Below are 20568 nucleotides of genomic sequence, written 5' to 3'. Positions count from 1 at the left end.
ACATGTCTGACTCATTGTGTAGAGCAGAAATGTGGGGTTTGGAGGTAAATGAGGCTTGTGTACCCAGTATTTACAGTGATCATTGTGCTTTCAGCCATCACAGGGAATGCTTGTACAAAAAACAAAAAACAAAAAACAAAAAATCAATCTCTCCACTCAAAAATCATGGTGCAATGTATCAATGCGGCATTGTGAAATTTTTTTTTTTAGACATTTGGGCTGTTCTGATCTATGAGAAATCTAAACCACTTGGTGATTATTTTTGTTTGAATCACGCACACCCTGTATTTCTTTAGTTGCCAAGCTGAGTAGGGCAGAAAATGTGTACAAGCAGAGTTCACAGACACATGGTGAGTGCAAGAGAAGGTCAGGCATCCGAGAGGGAGGGCAGTGTCACAGTATCTTGGAGGACAAACTTCAATTTACCCTTAAGACATGTCGCCCAGCCAATACAGCACCGTGCAAACCGTTTGCTTCACTGATTGGCTGAGACAGACGCCACAGGACAGCTTTGGCAATGGAAGACCACGGGTTGTTTATCCTGGCAGTGTGACAAGGGTGAAGACAAACAAGGGTGATGTAGTCTGACAATAATCTACTTCTTGACCAGATCCCTTATTGTTGTGTCAGTTACCCTCTATGTTTGAAGGGATACCTCATACAAATAAAGGAAAAGCAAAGCTCTATAGGTTCATTAATTGCAACCAGGGGTCAAGGTTCAGCTGCGGCTGATTCTCCTTCTCTCTGAGGACAGACATCGTTCTGTAGTACTGAGTAATGCAACAACACAAGGCAACAAGACACTTTGATATACATATTGATTACTGTACAGACCAATGTATCGATGGAGGAATACATGTATGCATGATGCATCTATAATGCAATGTTGGGTATTTTCAACTATTTCTACATGCAATTAGTCAAATACTTCCCGAAATGTCTTTTTAATATCAACTGATTTTATCATCCACTGCAAAAACTGGTACATGCTAATTTTCTTTTACTTTTCTGTTGGATATGAACTGTAAAGATCAAGTGATGCTCATCTTGTATTGTGAAGGGAAAATCTGGAACATCTCGAGAAGCTGAGAGAATGAATGAGATGTCTTCAGTGTGTGCAGAGTTTGACGGATTATGGGGACATTACCATAATAACATTATATACCATTTAACATTATCATTTGAATGCAGTGTTTCATGTGGCTGGTGATCATCCAACATTAACCGGAGATGTGTCCTTTGTTAGCCACACTCAACTGTGAGGTGATGCACACTAAATCATTGCAGTAATATGATGCTACTCAAGGTTAGCAAAGGCAGATTTTAGGGCATTAAAATGCCTCGTTACATCAGCTTCAATTCATTTTGTTCAAAGTGGCAATGTACTAAACATGTTTGACTATCATAATGATATTATCACCTGTTATTGGATGACATTTAGGTCGTCTTTTGTCTGTTATTCCTTCACTCTCAACATCTAACTTAAAAAAAAACTTCAAGAACTTGTCAAAGCAGTTTTAGTTTTTAATTTGTTTTATATCTGAAATGGAGGGAATGAACTTTCACAACCTTTTTTGAAAACATGCAGCTGTAGAATAAGTATATTTCCTGAAACTTCAAGTCATCAATCTTTATAACTTCAAAAAAAAAAAATCAAAGGGATTTCATAGAATTTGCTACAAAATATTTGCATGTAACAGTATATTGAGTCTTTATTTACATCTTGACATTTGAAAAAGTGTCCATTTATGTAAATTTTGGTGCTTCTTTTCACATATTTCCCTGGGTGTCTCGGGTCAGGTAAAAACCACTTTATCATCGACCAATAACGGGCGTGTCATTAAGAGAAGAAGCCTCCAGACCTTGAAGATGAGTTAAAAACCATCCCACAACACTTAAGTAATGTATATATGACCATACAAAACTTTGCTTTTTAAGGTGATCCAACTATTCTGGATCTAAAGCTCAATGACAAACCAACTAAAATGTCTGTAGGAAATGTGGTGGACATTTTTTATTTTTTTTTTAAACCTTGAGTTAGCAGGCAACAAGTGGTGACTCTGCAAAGTAACTTCCTGGTGTTTCATTCCTGCACACTGTGCATGTTTTTTGTTTTCTTTCTCACGTCGATATAAAAGTTATTAATATAGATGGATAGCAGCAGCAGTGGAATTTGAACAGTTGCACAAATCCTTGTAAAGAGAACAACTTCAGGCTACATTCTATTTTTACTGCACCGGTATGATAGCAGTGATGATCTTTACGTTCAAATCCAAACAGAATGCGACAATGTGAATTCCCGATTGACTATTGCAGAAGACTGCTGAGGTCGTCTCGCGTGGCGTTTCGGTGCCAGAGGACAGTGCTCACCTCAGCAGTCCCTGTGTTGCTGCCTCACATTGTCCTCAAACAAATGACCAGCGAGCTCCGCAACAGCACGGCCTGCTGAGTGGATGGAAATATACAGCCAAGTGTCAACACCAATAACACCACGGAAAGCAGTAGCTGCAGTAAGGTCATGGATCAATGAGAAGCTTTGCCTGATGTCCACATGTGATAATTTCTCACTGTGATGATTGTATCACACCGGGATCCATTTTTGACACACGGACGCTGTTTGTATTGTAGCGCCGACAAGGCATGCAATGAATGAGGGTCTGGGATAACAAGAACGGAATTACACTGTACCACATGGAGTGGGTGTGATCAGCTGCCACGCCCCTCTCACCCCATGGTGTTTCAATAGTCACAACATGCTGCTTGGGTCAGGGCAAGGTGGACAAACGATAACATTAACACAAAAAACACAGATGTATTCAATATGAAAAGTTTCAGGAAACGACATTCCACAATGACTCGCGCTGTCCCACCTGACGGCATCAATGGCATCCCACAGCCGCCGCCACCGTATTTTTGAATTCAGCAGCTGTGCCTTGAAAGTATGGTGTAGTGATCAGCTGCCAAGAGAGCTCGTCTGAAGAATGGCATCCACTCCAGCTATGTCAAACCTTTGAAAATCTGCTGCAGCTCAGAATATAATAAAAACCCTCCTCCTTCACTTTCACTTCTCGGTTCGGGTGGCAACAAAAGGACATTGCTTTCCCTGAAAGAAAGAAAAATGTGGGCTTAATTTGAGAATGGAAAAATAGTTATTGATTATTCATGAGAATGTCATGGATACTGAATGGTGTGTCATTTTTAACTCATGGTGTCTGAATATAGGACACAGACACAAGTGTCATGTGAAGTGTCTTATTTATTATTTATAGCTAGGCAATTCAAGTCAGCGAGTGACAATTATTTGCGGTGTGAAATACTATACTTTCACATTACAGTCCTCACTCCCCCTCCACTTCTTTTGTCACTTTTTGTTTTCTGTTATTTTTACCATGGAGAGAATACTTAGGCCCTGCGCAGCCATTTAGCTTTTGTGGACCACCAGTTCATCTACAAGACATCCTGTTCACTCCCCCTCACCCCCACTGTGTCAGCCCCCAATCTCCCTTAGAGGATCCATCTGCCCACAATCTTCAGCCATGCTCTCTCTCTGTGTGTGTGTGTGTGTGTGTGTGTGTGTGTGTGTGTGTGTGTGTGTGTGTGTGTGTGTGTGTGTGTGTGTGTGTGTGTGTGTGTGTGTGTGTGTGTGTGTGTGTGTGTGTGTGTGTGTGTGTGTGTGTGTGTGTGTGTGTGTGTGTGTGTGTGTGTGTGTGTCCCCGCCCCCCACAACGCGCCTATCGATGTGTGGGTGCTTTTGTGTGTGTGTTCGTATAATGAACAGATTTGTCCCTCTTTTGTCTTCCTACTTGTCCACCTACAGTAACCAAGGGATTGTGTGTAAGTCTTGTATTTCTCCCCTCGCTGGGACTTGGGGTCCATGAAAAGCTCAAAATATAGAACTCCATACAAATTTTTAATGTATCTGAGGGCTCAGAGGGCTTTAGAGTAAAAGTCACTTTTAGGTTAAGGTGAATCACTCAGTGGCGATGGTGAACATCATGATTCATGTGAGTTGAATGTCGAGTGAGTGAGTTCTGCACACACACACACAAAGGTAGCTTTATTTGTGTGTGTGTGCAGAACTCACTGGAATTTAAAAGTGACTCTGTCTTCATTCTCCAGGGGTGGATGTTGGTGGGTGTAAAACAACAACAACAAAAAAACACACACTGAGTTTCAAACAAAACGATGATCACAGTGAGAGATGAAATAAAAATTCCCCCTCCGACACCTCCTCTGACCGTACCTCCACCCTCTCAAGGCCCTGCACCGACTGTGCAGTATTGTGGATGTGAGATTGTTTTGACTTGGACTTGTTGAACTCTGTGGTCTTCACTCAAACACCAGCTGTCATGCTCGTACTCTTTGGGACGCATCACACAGTGATTTCAGTGATCTGATTGTGCACAGCTGAAGACTTCTGCAGCACTGCATTTATAGCCAAAACCTATGTTGTATTGTTGTCAAAACTAATAAATGTGTAAGATTATTCACACCTTGCATAGGAAACTGGTAAATGCCACTGTAAACATTCCTATGTTTCCTTTTTATTTCTAAATGCCATTAAATGTATAATTATGCTACCGTGCTGTAATCAAGCTCATGATATTAAAACATAGATAAAATATTTCACAGTAATTGAAGGCAGAACATATTTTTAGTTGTTTTATCGACAGTGCCTCATTGTGACCTGCAGCGATGTAAACGATCAAATCGCACTTCCCCACCCCCGACGTCATCCCATCCAAGACAATTAAAGCGGTAATAAACCCTCTCGGAAACATTTATCTCGTCGCTCTCTTTCCTCGTCTTCTTCCAGATCAGCTGCCTGCAGGACTTCTTCGGCGATGATGATGTGTTCATAGCGTGCGGGCCAGAGAAGCACCGCTACTCCCAGGATGATTTTGTTTTGGATCACAGTGGCAAGGCTTCCACAGCCTTTATGACTGGTAGGCCTACGTCTAAAACTGACTAAACATCTGTGTTTGTGCGTGTCTGTGTGTGTTCGCTGTGTTTTCCCCCTTTCTTAATTCTTCTCTTTCATCTGCATGCGGCACTCTTTTCCTTCAGGAAGCTGGGGGGGGCAGGATATGAGCTTTGCTTGTGGGTAAATTTAGACTTTACTTGATCAGTTTCGGAGGGGATTATGGCATTTGATGTAGAAGTATTTGTAGAAGTTGCATGTTTCTTTACTGAAACGCTCCTACTGCGTTCTTCCTGTCCTGTGTTCATGGTGTGCATCTGATCTGCCCACCCTCTGTCTGGCGTCACTCTTTTCTGCGCAAAAACCTCAGCGAGCTCACAGGCAGAAGCAGGATATGACCTCTTTAATCAGCAGATGCGTTCACTGTCACAGCTCCATCGAGACGGAGCAACCTCACGGGAAGGAAACACAAGTTTACTTTAGTTTCAGTCCAAACTTCTTGCATCCTGTTTCATATTTTTGTTGTTCGCTTGGGTTAGTTGTAAGTGGGAGGCATATCCTCACACACACACATACACACACACACACACACACACACACACACACACACACACACACACACACACACACACTGTTAATGGCCACTGAGTAGGGGGTCGCCCCTGTACAGAAAGAGTGGGACGCTTTTGTCCCACTTACACTCCCGTGCTCCACTTATAGGAAATAGGTCTTTGAATGAACGACAAAAGGGACACTGCACTCCCTGCTGAAGGAACACAGGCTGCTCTTCCTTCAGCAAAATAGTTTCACACTTAATGGACAAATCAAGAATAGTGGAAACAGTTCTAACTTGTCCTTATGGGACAAGTTAGAACTTTATGAGTTATTCAGTTACCGACTTTAGCCATGAGCTATCAAACATTAATAGAGGTTTGCATTTAACAAGCCCTAATCAGTCATAATATTATGACGTTTCTCCTCATCATATGTAACAATCTGTGCATTCACACATCTTTCTATAAGAGCTCATTTCTGACCACTGCAATACCCAACTAAATTCTTATATCTACCCCGTATTTCTCCTTACATTGATACACATAATACATTCTTGCTTGTTACATGTGCTCCCAGTGCTTTATATTAAAACCCAAGTTTTGAATTTCAAGGTTTAATGTGTATTTTTCCATGGTTTTTTCCCACACAAAACTGCCGTAAAGATTCACTGCCAAAGTGAATGACATGCTCACCTCTTGAGCCTGACTGCTGCCCAGGGCAGACAAATAGACAAAACTCTCTAGGTGAGAAACTACCCTTATCTTGGCAGCAGTTGGTCTATATTCCATCACAGACGCACAACACCAGCAGACTTAACACTATAAACGTCTTCCTAAACCCTGCACTCTAAAATAAGCTCCAAAGAAAATGCAAACACTTTGTAATGAGCTCATTATGTGCAGCAATAATTTGAGCCCAGATGTGGAGTTTGAGAGGAAAATACAGGCTGTGGCTGCAGTTCTGTATCCAGTGCAGGTCTGTTTTGTATGCAGAGCCTGTGTGTGGTACTGCAGATCATCAGATAAGATGTTTGGAGGGGTCGAGTTAAACTATTTTTGCAACTGAATGGGTGTTTCAGCAATTAAAGATGGCATCTGGAAACTTTGTGAACAAACAAGCTGTGTTTTTGTACTGTCATTAAAACTCAGCAGGACGGTTTTCAAATGGATAGAAAACATGCCACAGTTTAGGTTTGATGAAAAAGTGTATCAAAAAGCACAGAAAAGAATTATGGAAACGTAAAAATTATGGCACAATACAGAGTCTGAATCAAAAACACAGTTACAATGTTATTGTACCTGTCGCTTTTGACTATCAATATAAAACTTCCCCCACTGCATTATATTGTAAATATAACTCCGGTTTTGATCAGAGTAAAAAAAAAAAAAAAAAGAGGTTAACTCTTCTCCCCGTTGACCCTAAACATGTTTTTGCCTCAGAATGCAGAGTGCTGAAGTCATCGTACAGCCGCTCTGTGACTCCCAACCGGACAGCTAAAAGCCCTAAACTCTCTCGACGCAGCAAGTCCCCCAGTGCAGGTAAGAGACACACTGTTCCCACTCCGGGTTTAAAGATAGTGCTTATTTACTTTTTTAATTTTTTTATTTACCTTTTACATTTCTGACAGGCTGAACAAGAGCCTACTTGGCTTTTTAGGCAGCATCACTGTCTACAGTTATTAAGACACCAAACAGTGAGCGCTGCATTGATCAACGTGACTAAAGCATTGAGTGCCACTTCGTAGTGATAACAGTCGCAGTTATGCATCAGAAGTTCGTACAACAGATTTTCCTGTATGCCACAGTATGTTCATACTTATTTGTCTGGCTATTGTTTATTTTGTGTCACTCTAGCAAGGCGACCTGTCCACTTCTCCACCAGTCAGTCCCCGATCAAGTCCCCAGGTGAGACAAGAAAAATGTCACGATAGCACTTATATTTGTCCGCTTAAAATATCTTCTTTTTTTAATGGTTGGTCTTATATAACATGTAGTAAGTTAATTATCTGACTAGAATTTAGAGAAATAATTGCAGTTTTACAATACAGGTAAGTTGATATGGTGTTTCTTTGACATTTATAAACCTCCCAATATTGAAAAAATGTATTTGGATCAGTCCAATGATGATCCAATCACACCTTCGTCTGATGTCACCTTTAAAGTAATCTTTAAAAGATATTATTTTGATTACAGCCTCCTTTCTCTGACTTGCTGTAACTACAACTGCTCGTTTACAGTCATGGACTGATTTCACTGTGTCTACATTGAAGGCTTAAAGTGTCGTGGTCACTGTGGGCCAATCAAGTTATGAAGGACAAATGCACATGTATTGTATGTAGATTTTGTTTAAAACAAATGAAAATAGGCAGTTATTTGACTCTAAAACAGAGAAGCTGTTCTCCTGTGAGCATCTAACAATAAAAGGATATGAACGACTGCTCGAGAGCAGAATGTCTAGGATGTACGCAAAAGATGTGCAACACAAGTCGTTAAGCTGCTTGTGTCGACGGCTGGATTGATTCAAACAGAGAGAGTGAAGATTATGCCGAACAAATGAGGAGGAAGTCTGAGAATGTGGCTTCTGCATCGACTCTGCTCGTGTTAATTACATTCCGCTCTCGGCGAACACTCACTCTCGTCACACGTTCCCTGATCTGTGGAAGCTGAGCGACGTCTCCAAAGACAAAATCACACCAGCAGAATGTTTAAGGGTGCCGCGTGACGTCACGTCGTGGACCGAGTCTAAATGTTTTCTCATTTTGTAGGAGTTCCATTTTAAAATGTATTTAACAATGGTGCAAAGATGAAGCGTCTCGGCAGTTTAAAGTGAACTTCCACAGCTCAGCTGGGCTTATGCAGATGAAGGGCTTGGAGTTAAAGTTTGACGCATTATGTCTCTGCATTTGTGCCAGGAAGTGAAAGAGAGAGGGGGAGAAGGAGAAGGAGAAACAGTCTGTTCTTGAGAGAATTAATCAGTCGGAGAATAAAAGCTCTCACTCCTGTTGTGAGCTTATTTTTAACCCTCCTCTAGTGCTGATAGCTTTAAAGGGTAAATAAAGCAACCCGCCAAAAAACAATGAACAATTGCATGGTTGACTGTACATGACATGTTGGCTGCAGCTGCATATATTCCAGAAATCCTGCAGATATTCCACCGAGACGAGGCATGAAAATGATTCGAGTGCTCTGCAAATGTGACTCCTGAGAAAACTACAACTGAAGAGTTGTGCTGTTAAAGATTCACCTGTTTATTTTTCCAGGAAGTGTAAAACAACCACTTATTTAACATTTGCAATGTTAATATGTGTCGTTTCCAAGATATATTTCAGAATTTTGTTTTTGTTTTTGCAGGCCTTTTAAAATAATGACAGACTACAAAACCAAAAGTGTAACAGTTATAGTAGTTGTGTGTGTGTGTGTGTGTGTGTGTGTGTGTGTGTGTGTGTGTGTGTGTGTGTGTGTGTGTGTGTGTGTGTGTGTGTGTGTGTGTGTGTGTGTGTGTGTGTGTGTGTGTGTGTGTGTGTGTGTGTGTGTGTGTGTGTGTGTGTGTGTGTGTGTGTGTGTGTGTGTGTGTGTGTGTGGGAGGGGGAGGGGGAGGGGGATAATAAACCCCATCTCAAAAACAAAACAAAACCCTGTCTTAAAGGGTTAATGGTGCGAATCCACAAGCTGAGTAAAGTTCCATACAGAAGAATTACTGAAGTGGTGATCAGTTTGATTATGTGTTTAAAATGCATGTGTCAATCAAACTCATGCTTTGTTGTCCCTCTTTTTTTTTTCTTGAACAGTAAATGGCATATCAACAAACCAGATCTCGACTTCCAAATCCACCAAGTCCTCCACACCATCTCCCACCAGCCCTCGACCCCTGACCAGTATTAAGGTGAGACAGCAGCGGTCGTACAGACTCGCCTTGTTGACACAAAGTACAATCTTAGTCATGATTGTTCTTTTTAAATTATAAAATAAAATTTTTTAATTTTTTTTATGCCTTGTCTGCCTGCATCACAGCAAGTCAAATAAATCTTTTCCCCTTAGTCTTCTTTTTGTTATGTTCGATTCTTACTTGTTGCAACTGACACACAAACCAGTCTCTCAAGGTGAAGACGTAACCTGCAGGACCACCAGGAAGGACTTCTTGTGACTAAATGACATAAATCTGTGTTGAGTGACGTTATGGAGTTACTGACTGAAGGTCATGTCTGACTGTGCAGCGGCTCTCGGTCTTGGAAGATTTTGAAACGCTAATCAGATTTTTTGCAGATTTTTTTTTTTCTCCTTCTTGTAAGCTGTGTATTAGTCCCAAACTACATTCTTCGTAATGATTCAGACAGATGGCAGATCTGATCCACTTCTCTACAAGCCCAGTCAAAGACTTATCGGTCTGCATGGACACCATGTTTAACGACAAACTTAAGTCAGATATTTTTAGGCAAAATTGAATGCCAAAGTGTATTGTCATCGTTAAGGCAGATGGATGAAGTCATTTGTCAGAGGAAAAAGCTTTCTGATGTATCGAGCCATAAGAAGGATCTTAAAGGTGTCCCACCTTGTACTTTGGTCCTGAGGATAGACTAAATAATTTACTTGCTGTTAGATAATGTACATTATGATGCAGAAACGTAGAGGGCCAGTACTGTATGTGAAGGAAAACATAACTTTAATACACCTGGCAGATATTTATTGCTGACATTCCTGAGAAGTTGCCATAAGATGCTGAAACGCTCTGCTGCCCTCGGCAGAAATGACACTTTTATCAAATGAATCATTCATTTGTGGCCGTAATGGTTTTTTTTTTCTGTACAGTGACATGGAGATGTGAAGAAGGTCTATTCCACTAGCTCTGCTATGGAAAGTTATTTTTAGACCATCCTACTGGAATAATGAGTGTGTTTATATTTGGGTTGACTTGAAGGCTTCCCTGTCCCAAAAACATTTACCACACTGAATGCATCGATTACTTTTCAATGAAAAAGATTCAGATTGATAAAATCTCGTTATGTAACGAAGTGTAAAATTAAGGTGCATAATCAATTAAGCCTTTTTTTTTAATGTGGGTTTGCCAAGTTTCACATAAGAGGAAGAAAACAAAGTATAAAATAAAAACTACAAAATAAAATCAGATGCAGCAACAAGAGGTTTTCTCAGTAAGTCTCTAAACAACAACAATGTGGTAACAACATTCCAGATTTTCGGGTTGAAACCGTCTCATATAATCATGTAATGTACAACAAGGTCACGTCCGCAGTAAATGCAAAACAACATTTTCATAATAGTTATAAAGAAACACCGAAGGGTTTCTTTATAACCCTTTGCTTATAAGGCTGAGTTTGTGGGATTAATATTTTACTTGGACACAATTTGATTAACGCATGTTTGTGAAAACCAGTAATTTTTACATTAGATTTACTTTCTACTAATTAAGTAGATAGTAGTTGATAATTGATCATTTTCAAGAGTTTTGTTCCCACATCCCAGTAACTCATAAAAGCGTCAGGTGTTTGGAATGGAAATTTTAAGACTATTTAATAAATAAATATATATGAGGTTGATGACTTGGTGTTTATTATTTCTTTCACTGCATCCCACAGATTCTTCCTTCTCATCACAGCTCCTCCCCAAATATAAATGGTTCTGTGAACAATCACCAGGAGCAAACCAATGAACTGAGCCCAGAAGGTACGCTGTCTTTTGTCTTATTCAATATTTCGTCTCTTAAAACAGACGGAGAACTCCAGAATCCAAAAAAACTGCCTTTGTATCTTCCACCACATATTGCAGAGCTCAACAAAGAGGTATAAAAATGCACAAAGTAAACGATTCTTAAAGATTTAAAGAAGACGGGTCACAATAAACGAAAGAGGTAACTCCAAATGTTGCAGTGCATCTATTTCCTGCAGATTGTCGCAGAGCCAAGCAAACTGCGAAAAAGTTGGATATATGGATTTATTGTCCAGTCATGTCCAGACAGGTTTGCTTGTATTTGTAGTTTTTGTAGACAATAAATTAAAAAGTTCTGCAGTGGTCAAGTCAGTCACCTGACATGAATCCAGCTGAGGATGGATTTAATTTGCCAAAAACCATAAGAGCAAGCAGGAAGTGGAGACAGCTGTGTCAGAGATCAAATCTGTCGTGGAAAAGTAAATATTGAAGACTTTCAGTCTGTCCAGTTACTGAAATGCTTAAAGTCTGCACGTTTTGATTGTTTGATGTCAAACGTAAAGTGGTGTTATATGGAGACAAAGTGCAGGGGAATGTGTCCATGTCCAAATATTTACTGACCTGACCGGGATCAAATTGCACAAGCCGCCAGAGGCCTGCTCTTACTTCTGCTCTCTCCTCAACAGTCAATGGGAACCGATACCCTCCCACCTCCAACATCTTGGAGAAATACAAGATTGGCAAAGTGATCGGCGATGGGAACTTCGCTGTGGTCAAAGACTGCGTGGAGAAGTAAGTGAAACACTTTTAGCAGGAATATTATAAATGTCCAGATTGGAGCAGTGGACACACAGCTTCATGAAGTAGTCGTCACATGGATTCACTGGCCAATCAGGGAGTTTTAACTCCTAATGACTGTTTGTATTGTGGAGACAGAAATATCCTATGCATTAAACCCAGTGGTAATTTCACTTCATTAGCCTTTTAATCTCAGAGTCAGCTCACTGCTCAGGTGAGAGAAGGTCCATCAGGTGTGTGGCACTCGTCTGATACGTCTTCCTGGAGAGCGTTAGCACAAGCACTGTGCGGTTTCCTGGAAACAAACACTTTCTTTCTTTTGTTTCTCACCAGTCCGATTTGTATGCATCTTATTTCACCAACCAAAGTGATGCAGCATTTATGAAGCCTTTAAAAAAAAAAAAAAAAATGCAACATGAAGTTCAAGGTCATTAGCGAAATGAAATCCCACAAAGTTGAGGCAGTGTGGGAAGTGTAAATTAAACGACGTGCAATGATTCATAAAGCTCCTGATCTTGGAGAGTTGTACACCGGCTGCAGGGACGATGACTCTACATCATACTTGAGTGGGACAACATTTCTCCCCCTGAAACTCTTGCTCCTGATCTCCTCGGTTCCCAGATGTTTACAGAGGCGATGCAGCACTGTGGTAAACATGGTCCCTCTGTGTGTGCGTGTGCGTAAACTGGTTAAACTTTTGCTTGTGCTTCAGAACGAGCCTGCAGCAGCAGCACTCCTGCACACTGTAATTCAGGCTCTCCAGTGAGCACTTCATTTGAATTACAGAGACTGCTGCAGTGTCTGTGCTTGTTTTTTTTTGTTTCTTTCTATTTTTTTTTTTTTCATTTTATTGTTATTGCTAATTGCTCTGTTTCTCCGAAGGTCCACGGGGAAGGAGTTTGCTCTGAAGATCATCGACAAAGCCAAGTGCAGTGGAAAGGTTCACTCTCTGCCTTTTTCTTTGCCCTCATCCTATTTCTGTCTCTGCGTGTTGCTTGGGAGACTCTTCGGAGACGCAAGAAAGAAAGGGTCATGTGTTGGTGTTCCACTGTGCATTATTAACACCCACGGACCGTTTCACCTGCTTTTCTATGTTCCTCACCCTTAGATTAGCTCAATGTTTTATTCATCCCCCGACTCATATGATCTCCACGCGCACTTCCAAGTTCAGATCTAATCGAACACGCAGCATCTATTGTTCTGTGTGCTGGCCGGCTGTAAACACTGTTGCTGTTTCCAGGAGCACCTGATAGAGAGCGAGGTGGCTGTGCTGCGCAGGGTGAAACACCCAAACATCATCATGCTGATCGAGGAGGTGGACACTCCCTCTGAGCTCTACCTGGTGATGGAGCTCGTCAAGGTGCGGCAGGACGCCGAGCGCTAACCGCTCCACACGCGAGAGTGTGCGCTGCGACGTGTGACCGCAGCGTGTGTTTTCTCAGGGAGGGGATCTATTCGATGCCATCACCTCGTCTGCCAAGTACACTGAACGAGACGCCAGCATCATGGTGTACAACCTGGCCGGAGCGCTCAAGTACCTGCACAGCATGAGCATCGTCCACCGGGACATCAAACCGGAGAACCTGCTGGTACGCGCTCACACAGGCATTGTGCGTTTTCTCCTGCACGTCCAGCTGCGCTCCGGGATTCAACTTTCCTTTTGACCCAAGGTGTTCGAATACCCCGACGGCACCAAGGCCTTGAAGCTGGGAGACTTCGGCCTGGCCACGGTGGTGGAGGGACCCTTGTACACGGTGTGTGGCACGCCGACGTACGTGGCTCCAGAGATCATCGCCGAGTCTGGGTGAGCTGGATTTCTGTTGAAAAACATTTATGTTTATACTCTAAGTGGGTTGAAGTACTTCAACAAGGTAACATTCATATCTGAAATTCCTTCCTAGTTTTTACAGGAAATGAAAAATTTTATATATTATATGTATGTTCACAGGTTTATTTCCAGATGTGTAAAGCCTACAGATAATAGTGACTGTACAAGCATGTCCTTAGTGTTTTGGTTTATTGGTAATTGTCATATGCACACTTTTTAACTTCAAAACGGGTCTTTTCCCAGCTTTCGTCGTCCCTCTGTTGAAATAACCATCAAAAAGGTTCTGCGTTAGGCTATAAACCTATAGACTATAAACCATCATTCATGGACATTTTCTCTCTGCTGCTCCCACAGTTACGGTCTGAAGGTGGACGTCTGGGCCGCGGGCGTCATCACCTACATCCTTCTGTGTGGCTTCCCTCCATTTCGAAGGTGATTTCCTAAGCAACGCCCAAAGTTAGACATCAGAGTTTTTGGTCGGGTGTATCTGAAGCGACACGGCACAAAGAAGTGTTTTTGTTTGAAATGATTAATGTATTAATGAATACGTTTCAATAAGACACCATTTAAGTGTCTGTGTGTTTCACTGCAGTGACAATAACCTGCAAGAGGACCTGTTCGACCAGATTCTTCTCGGGCGGCTGGACTTTCCGAGCCCGTACTGGGACAACATCACTGACTCGGCTAAGGTCTGGATATACGACACGGACAGACGCAACGTTTTAGTCACTTTAGATGATCAGAAATTCTATGAACCCCATTCCTCAGAGGATCAGTCAGCAGGGCCGTCAGCTGTTGACCGGATGTCATGGAAGTAAATGTGAAGCCGTTCCTCAACACCCACCATGTAAACACACGCTCCTTTAATAACCACTGTCTCCTGAGGACCGCGGCAGTTCCCCCAAGACTTTGAATTAACGTCGTGTTCTGAGTGTGACGGCCACACTCGACATGCAAGACGCTAATTAAACCCACTTCGGTTCAACTTCCCCCGACACTGCAGGAACCCGCTGCGCAGTTCTCACATTACGCAAGAGTTAATTTAACAGCAGGTGATTGAGGGACAAATGAAGTGGACTTTATGTATGTGTGTGCAATCTTAAAGTCGTTTAAGGTTTTCTTTTAAATACCTCAGGATTTGCATGTTTTCCTGCCTATCAGTCAGAGATGCTGGAGATGGGGGTTGAATTGTAAAGCAATTATAAAGCAACAATTTGCGAATGCATGATTTATCCAAATATGAACTGATCCGACACATTACACCGTGTCTGATTCTACTTTAACTTGTTAGATTAGTCTGTGTGGGGATGTTCACGGAGTTTTCTTCTTCTTCTTGTCCACTGTTGAAATATAACCGGCTCAAGCTCAACTAGTCTTTATGAAACAATAATAGATTATAGCTGAATTTCCAGTCATTCCAGTGTGTGCACTGCAGTTTAAGTCACTTAACTAAAGTGGTTGTTCGTCAGATGAACCCTACTCTGTTTGTATGACAGGAGCTGATTGGAAAGATGCTTCAGGTCAACATGGAGGCTCGGTACACGGCACAGGACGTCCTCTCACACCCATGGGTCACGGTAAACTGCTTTCACACTCTAGATCACAACACGTGCTGTTTTTATTGTGGCGCGCACACATTTCTCTTGTGGACTCACACGTCTGTGTGCGCGCGCAGGACGACGCGGCCATGTTGAACAACATGAAGACGGAGGTGACAGGTAAACTGAAGACGCACTTCAACGCGGCGCCGAAGCAAAGCGACACGGCAGCGGGCGTGACGGTCATCATGGTGAGCAGAACCGACATGTGACCCACTCACGACACCGGGCCTCTCTTTGGAAACGCATTTTCGAAAGCTTTTGCTAAAACGGTCTGACGCTGTTGAGATTAACTTTCAGTGAACCCGCAAATCTGCAGTGTCGAATTTGTGACATGGGGTTTAGCCGTGACTTACGAGGGACCTCGTCCAAGCATCGGGGGAACATTTGACCCAAATATGGAAGATTGTAGCGATCGTGATTTACACGATAGCAGCTCTATGTCTACTTATGTCCATGGCTAAGAAGATCTGTCCTCCTCCTCATCATCATCGTCATCATCATGTTGTCAGTGACTCAGGCTGCTGCTGTGAACTGGCCTGACAGGGTTTTAGAGGAGATAAAGTAAAGGCTTTCTGACTGGACGTTCGTATCCACGTCCCTCCATCCTGTCTGTTTGAAACCTCATTCACAATCGTTTTCTCTTGTACAGTTCGTCTTCCTCTCGCTCGCCCCATCATGCCACGCCCCCCCCATTGGCCTCGCTCACACACTGTCTGAAGGCAGGAGAGGAGAGGAGGAGGGGGGGAGAACTTTCTCTGGCCAGTGATTTGATTTGATCCTCGTCTGGCTGCCAAGAGTCTCATCTTCTTCTAAATCTCATTTGACAGTTTGAGGTGTAAAATGTGGGCCCCGGCCTCGGCTCCTCCTCGTCTCCTTCTTCATCCTCCTCCTCCTCCTCCTCCCACCTCCCTCCTCCTCCTCCCCCTCATCCCTCACCCAGGACCACAGGGGACGCCTGGAGCGAAGAGCTGGGTACACACTACCACCCCCCCCCCCCCCCCCCTCCTACTAAGGCCCGTCTTCCTCTGCAGCTATCGCCCTTCCCCTCTCGCCCTCTTCCTACAGTCACACTCCTCACCCTCCCTTCCTTCCTGTCCATTCTCAGCCGCTCTCCTCCTCCTCCTCCTCGTCCTCCTCCTCTTCCTCCTCCAGCTGCTCTCTCTAACCAGCCTGGCCAACATGCGCTCTTTCCTGAGTTTACCTCCATCTCTTGCTCCATCACACTTTTTCACGGGATGTGTTAGTTTTTTTTTGTTTTTTTTTAAAGGTTGTGTTTATTTAATAGTTTCGTCGTTCGAGACTTTAACAGCATGTTCACGCTGCTAACGCGAGCTGACGCACGGCTGCTGAGATTTGCCTCCACCTTCAGCAGAGGTCATGAAACAAGTCTACTTTTTGGGACAACCGTAACCATAGATGTGGAAATGGCTGTCAAGCGGTTATAGATCCTCTCGCGCCACCTTGTGGAGAATGTTGGGAAGTGTGACGACACAAATGTGCAGAGATGGTTGCAAAGAGTTGCTTTATGGTCTCGAATCCACACTGATGTGTTCAAATATTCCAGGATCACTCAGTTGTTTTGTCCCTGTTGTTCACTAATCCTGCCAAAGATTCTGATGAATAAAAGAGAAGCACCACTGTCAGTAGACTTTACTCTCTATGACACTTATGGATATTTATTATATCATTGAGAGAGATATTCTGTAGGGTGGTAGAATGTCTTCTATACCACCAAATCAAATAAAAGTCAGTTAATGTAAATTGAATGTAAAATACACTCATCAGATTATAGAAGTTATTTGATTAGTTTAGAAATGACTTTCTACGTGACATCCTTTGCTATTTCTACAATCCTCAGACTTGGTGCAAATGTGCCGTCCTGCAGCTCAGCTCTCACCGCCATATACCACTGCCTGGTTTTAGTTGTTTTACCATAGAGAGCTTAACAACAGTTGCTTCCAGCTCAGGCTGCTCAGACTCAAACAAACAGTGATCTGGTCTGGAAACGCTTTTCACAACCTCCGAGTGGCGCTGAGCTGGAACATCAAACTGTCCACTGCCTGTCATGCTTGTTGTGTGGATTTTCATTTTGTTGACGCTGTGAGTAAGACTAGTCTCTGTCCCTCTTTACCCCCCCCCCCCCCCCCCCCCATCCCCCCTTCCTGCACTTCTGAATTAGCTGGAAGGCAATGGTATGTACTAACACTTAATGCCTCGTCTCTCTTCTGCTGCTGAGATTCAGTGAAAAAGGGCAAATGAGGAACATCCCATTTACGATTCACTTTAATAGCGTTTCTTTTGGGGGTTTTGCATCTAAATGGCACATTATTAATGAGAAAGTCTGAAAGTAAATGTTCCCTTTCTCATTTGCTCTTTCTCTGCATGTAGAGTCGGTTTGCATTCCCGTGAGGTTTTGTTGAAGCGTCTTTTCACTCATTTTTGTCCATTGCCATGAGTCCGTTCATCATGTGTGTTCATTCAACAAAAAGTGCAAAACTGGGTCAGTAGTTAATGATTGTAGGTATAAAAAGAAACGTTAATAGACGTCATTATGAAAACACATGACTGAGGTTGACTCGGTGTCTTTTCTGACGGATGCTTTGTTCCTCACAGAACACGGCTCTGGATAAGAAGACCCTCCAGCTCGCCGCCCGCTGTTGTCCAGGGTTACAAACGGAGCCGAGTCACCGGTCGTCGGCTGAAAAGAGCGTCTCACCTGCTCCGCCCGATGAACCGGCTTCTCCAACCAAACAGGCCTCATGTGCCAAAGCGCCAACATCTATTGAAGCGGCTTCACCGACTGAGACTGCAGCCTGTGGAGCAGCTACACCTGCAGCCCCCGCTGAGCCTGATGCTACACCCGTTCAGCCTGATACTACACCCACTGAGCCTCATGCTACACCCGCTGAGCCTGATGCTACACCCGTTCAGCCTGATACTACACCCACTGAGCCTCATGCTACACCCGTTGAGCCTGATACTACACCCACTGAGCCTGATGTTGCACCCATTGAGCCTGACGCTACACCCATTGAGCCTGACGCTACACCCATTGAGCCTGACGCTACACCCACTGAGCCTGATGCTACACCCACTGAGCCTGACGCTACACCCACTGAGCCTGATGTTGCACCCACTGAGCCTGATGTTGCACCCATTGAGCCTGACGCTACACCCATTGAGCCTGACGCTACACCCATTGAGCCTGACGCTACACCCATTGAGCCTGATACTACACCCACTGAGCCTGATGTTGCACCCATTGAGCCTGACGCTACACCCATTGAGCCTGACGCTACACCCATTGAGCCTGACGCTACACCCACTGAGCCTGATGCTACACCCACTGAGCCTGACGCTACACCCACTGAGCCTGATGTTGCACCCATTGAGCCTGACGCTACACCCACTGAGCCTGATGCTACACCCACTGAGCCTGATGCTGCACCCATAGCCTCCGCTGAGCTTGATGTTACACCCACTGTGCTTGATGCTACACCCATAGCCCCCACTGAGCCTGATGCTACACCCGTTGATCCCGATGCTACACCCACCCTCCAGGCTGACTGCTTTCAGCCCCCAGATGACGACCGAGCGCCGGCTGCCATGCTCCACCTGCCTCCCTCTGCTCCCACAAGTTTGCTTCAGTTCTCCGTCTCACCCACCGACCCAACGCCTCCTGAAATAGAGGAGCTGGTGGCGGCGACCAATTCATCTCTCGAGCCCCCCTCCCCTTCCCCCTCTCATCCTCCCGCTCTGCCCTCCCCGCTGTCGCCCGCTATATCAGCCCCGCACCTTTCCTCTCCCGGACCCTCCTCCCCCCCTGCACGACAGGTGTCCCCCTCCCCTGTCTCCCCCTTCCAGCCTCTGGTGTTCTTCCCCCTCTCTTCCCCGAGAGAACCTTCCTCCCCCTCGTCCATCCTCCCCACCCTGTTCCCCTCCCCTCCCTCCACACCTCCCAGATCCACATCCCCTCCTTCTCCCAGAGTTCTCGCCACCCAAGAACTCCTGAATTAAATCTGCTTCAGTCAGTCTCTGCTTCACCTCCTCTTCCTCCTCTTCCTCGCTCAGTGTAACAGAGGCTAAAACACAACAAGCATTTTCCAGTAGCTGTATTCTGAGCCAGTGACCGCTGTATCCACATCTTTTCCTCCCGTTTCGTCAGACGGAGGAGACCAGGCGTCGTTTTAAGTCCGTCGGTTGTGTAAATATATGTTTTTATTTATTAATAAGGGTTTGTGGAGACAGAATGAGCCGAGTGTCATAAGTCCCGTGGTTCAGGTTCTGCATCACTTTAATGTGAATCCTTTCCTTTAGTGCACCGCTTTGTAAATATTTATTCAGTGCGAATGCATTGTGAACTGTTGTTTCTTTAACAATAATTATTTGCTGGTATTACATGTACATTTGCATCTCGAATAATTGAACAGTTGCTTTGTCAGTTTGCTTTTACACATTCGGCACAAATGAACGCAAACGTGGTCATTATGGCCTTTAGTTTTAAAAATAAAGAATCTAATCTGGAGAAAATTTTAAAACATATTTGAGAGGATGCTTTTTTGATTTTAATCACATGATTGAAAGTAAAACCAAAGTTTCACAGTTTGAATTCACTGATGGCAAGACAAACTTTTCTATTCAGATTTTTTTGAGACGTACGAGTGTATCCATACATATATTTCAGTGTACAGTGGGCGGACAAGAGAAAGTGTGTATTTAACTAATAAAGTTTCAACAGATGAATGAGTACGTACGTGTTGTCAAGCAGCTGCGGCTGTTTGTGTCTCAAAATCCTTCCTGGAACATGAACATCTGCTTCAACTAGTCCATCACAGTGCCGAGACAGAGACAGGAAGACCAATGCATGTGGTCCGTTAATCACATTTGAGCCCGTTTTGAGTTGTAATCATTCTGTGAATATTGTAAAAAAAAAAAAAAATCGACGTGAGAAGTTGCAGGGGATAAAGATGTTTGTGCTTCTTTGCTCTCTGTGACCACACACGGCATAAGCGGTAAAGAAGATGGATAGATGGATCCATCCCAATGCAGTTGACTTAATTTACAGCCCATTAGTGTGATTCTAACTTCAGAGTAGTTGCTATAAGTCTAATAATAGTAGAATTTGTTTGATTACAGTGACAGCCACAAAAATGTCCTCCCCTAAACCAAAGCTGTCTTTATACTAAAGTGCATCAGGTGTAAAAA

The 20568-nt window shown here is 43.5% G+C and overlaps 1 protein-coding gene across 1 annotated transcript in view; it reads left to right on the top strand.

Annotated features, from left to right (window-relative positions):
- Window positions 1-19380, top strand: part of dclk2a (doublecortin-like kinase 2a) — a gene marked incomplete at its 3' end in the record, with an annotated part of 36902 nt that extends 17522 nt beyond the window's left edge. The window contains exons 3-17 of the mRNA XM_080521012.1: window positions 4817-4946; window positions 6916-7014; window positions 7330-7380; window positions 9264-9358; window positions 11067-11154; window positions 11823-11928; window positions 12817-12874; window positions 13175-13294; window positions 13377-13523; window positions 13605-13738; window positions 14117-14194; window positions 14355-14451; window positions 15259-15339; window positions 15438-15551; window positions 17977-19380. Coding sequence (XP_080377138.1) covers window positions 4817-4946; window positions 6916-7014; window positions 7330-7380; window positions 9264-9358; window positions 11067-11154; window positions 11823-11928; window positions 12817-12874; window positions 13175-13294; window positions 13377-13523; window positions 13605-13738; window positions 14117-14194; window positions 14355-14451; window positions 15259-15339; window positions 15438-15551; window positions 17977-19380 — 2802 coding nt within the window. The remainder of the gene's footprint in view (window positions 1-4816; window positions 4947-6915; window positions 7015-7329; window positions 7381-9263; window positions 9359-11066; window positions 11155-11822; window positions 11929-12816; window positions 12875-13174; window positions 13295-13376; window positions 13524-13604; window positions 13739-14116; window positions 14195-14354; window positions 14452-15258; window positions 15340-15437; window positions 15552-17976) is intronic.
- Window positions 19381-20568: the final 1188 nt, after the last annotated feature.

The sequence above is a fragment of the Blennius ocellaris genome (genome assembly GCF_963422515.1).
Source record: "Blennius ocellaris genome assembly, chromosome: 3".
Lineage (NCBI taxonomy): Eukaryota > Metazoa > Chordata > Actinopteri > Blenniiformes > Blenniidae > Blennius > Blennius ocellaris.
Note: the sequence above shows the minus strand (reverse complement) of the source record. Positions and strands in the feature narration are given on the sequence as shown.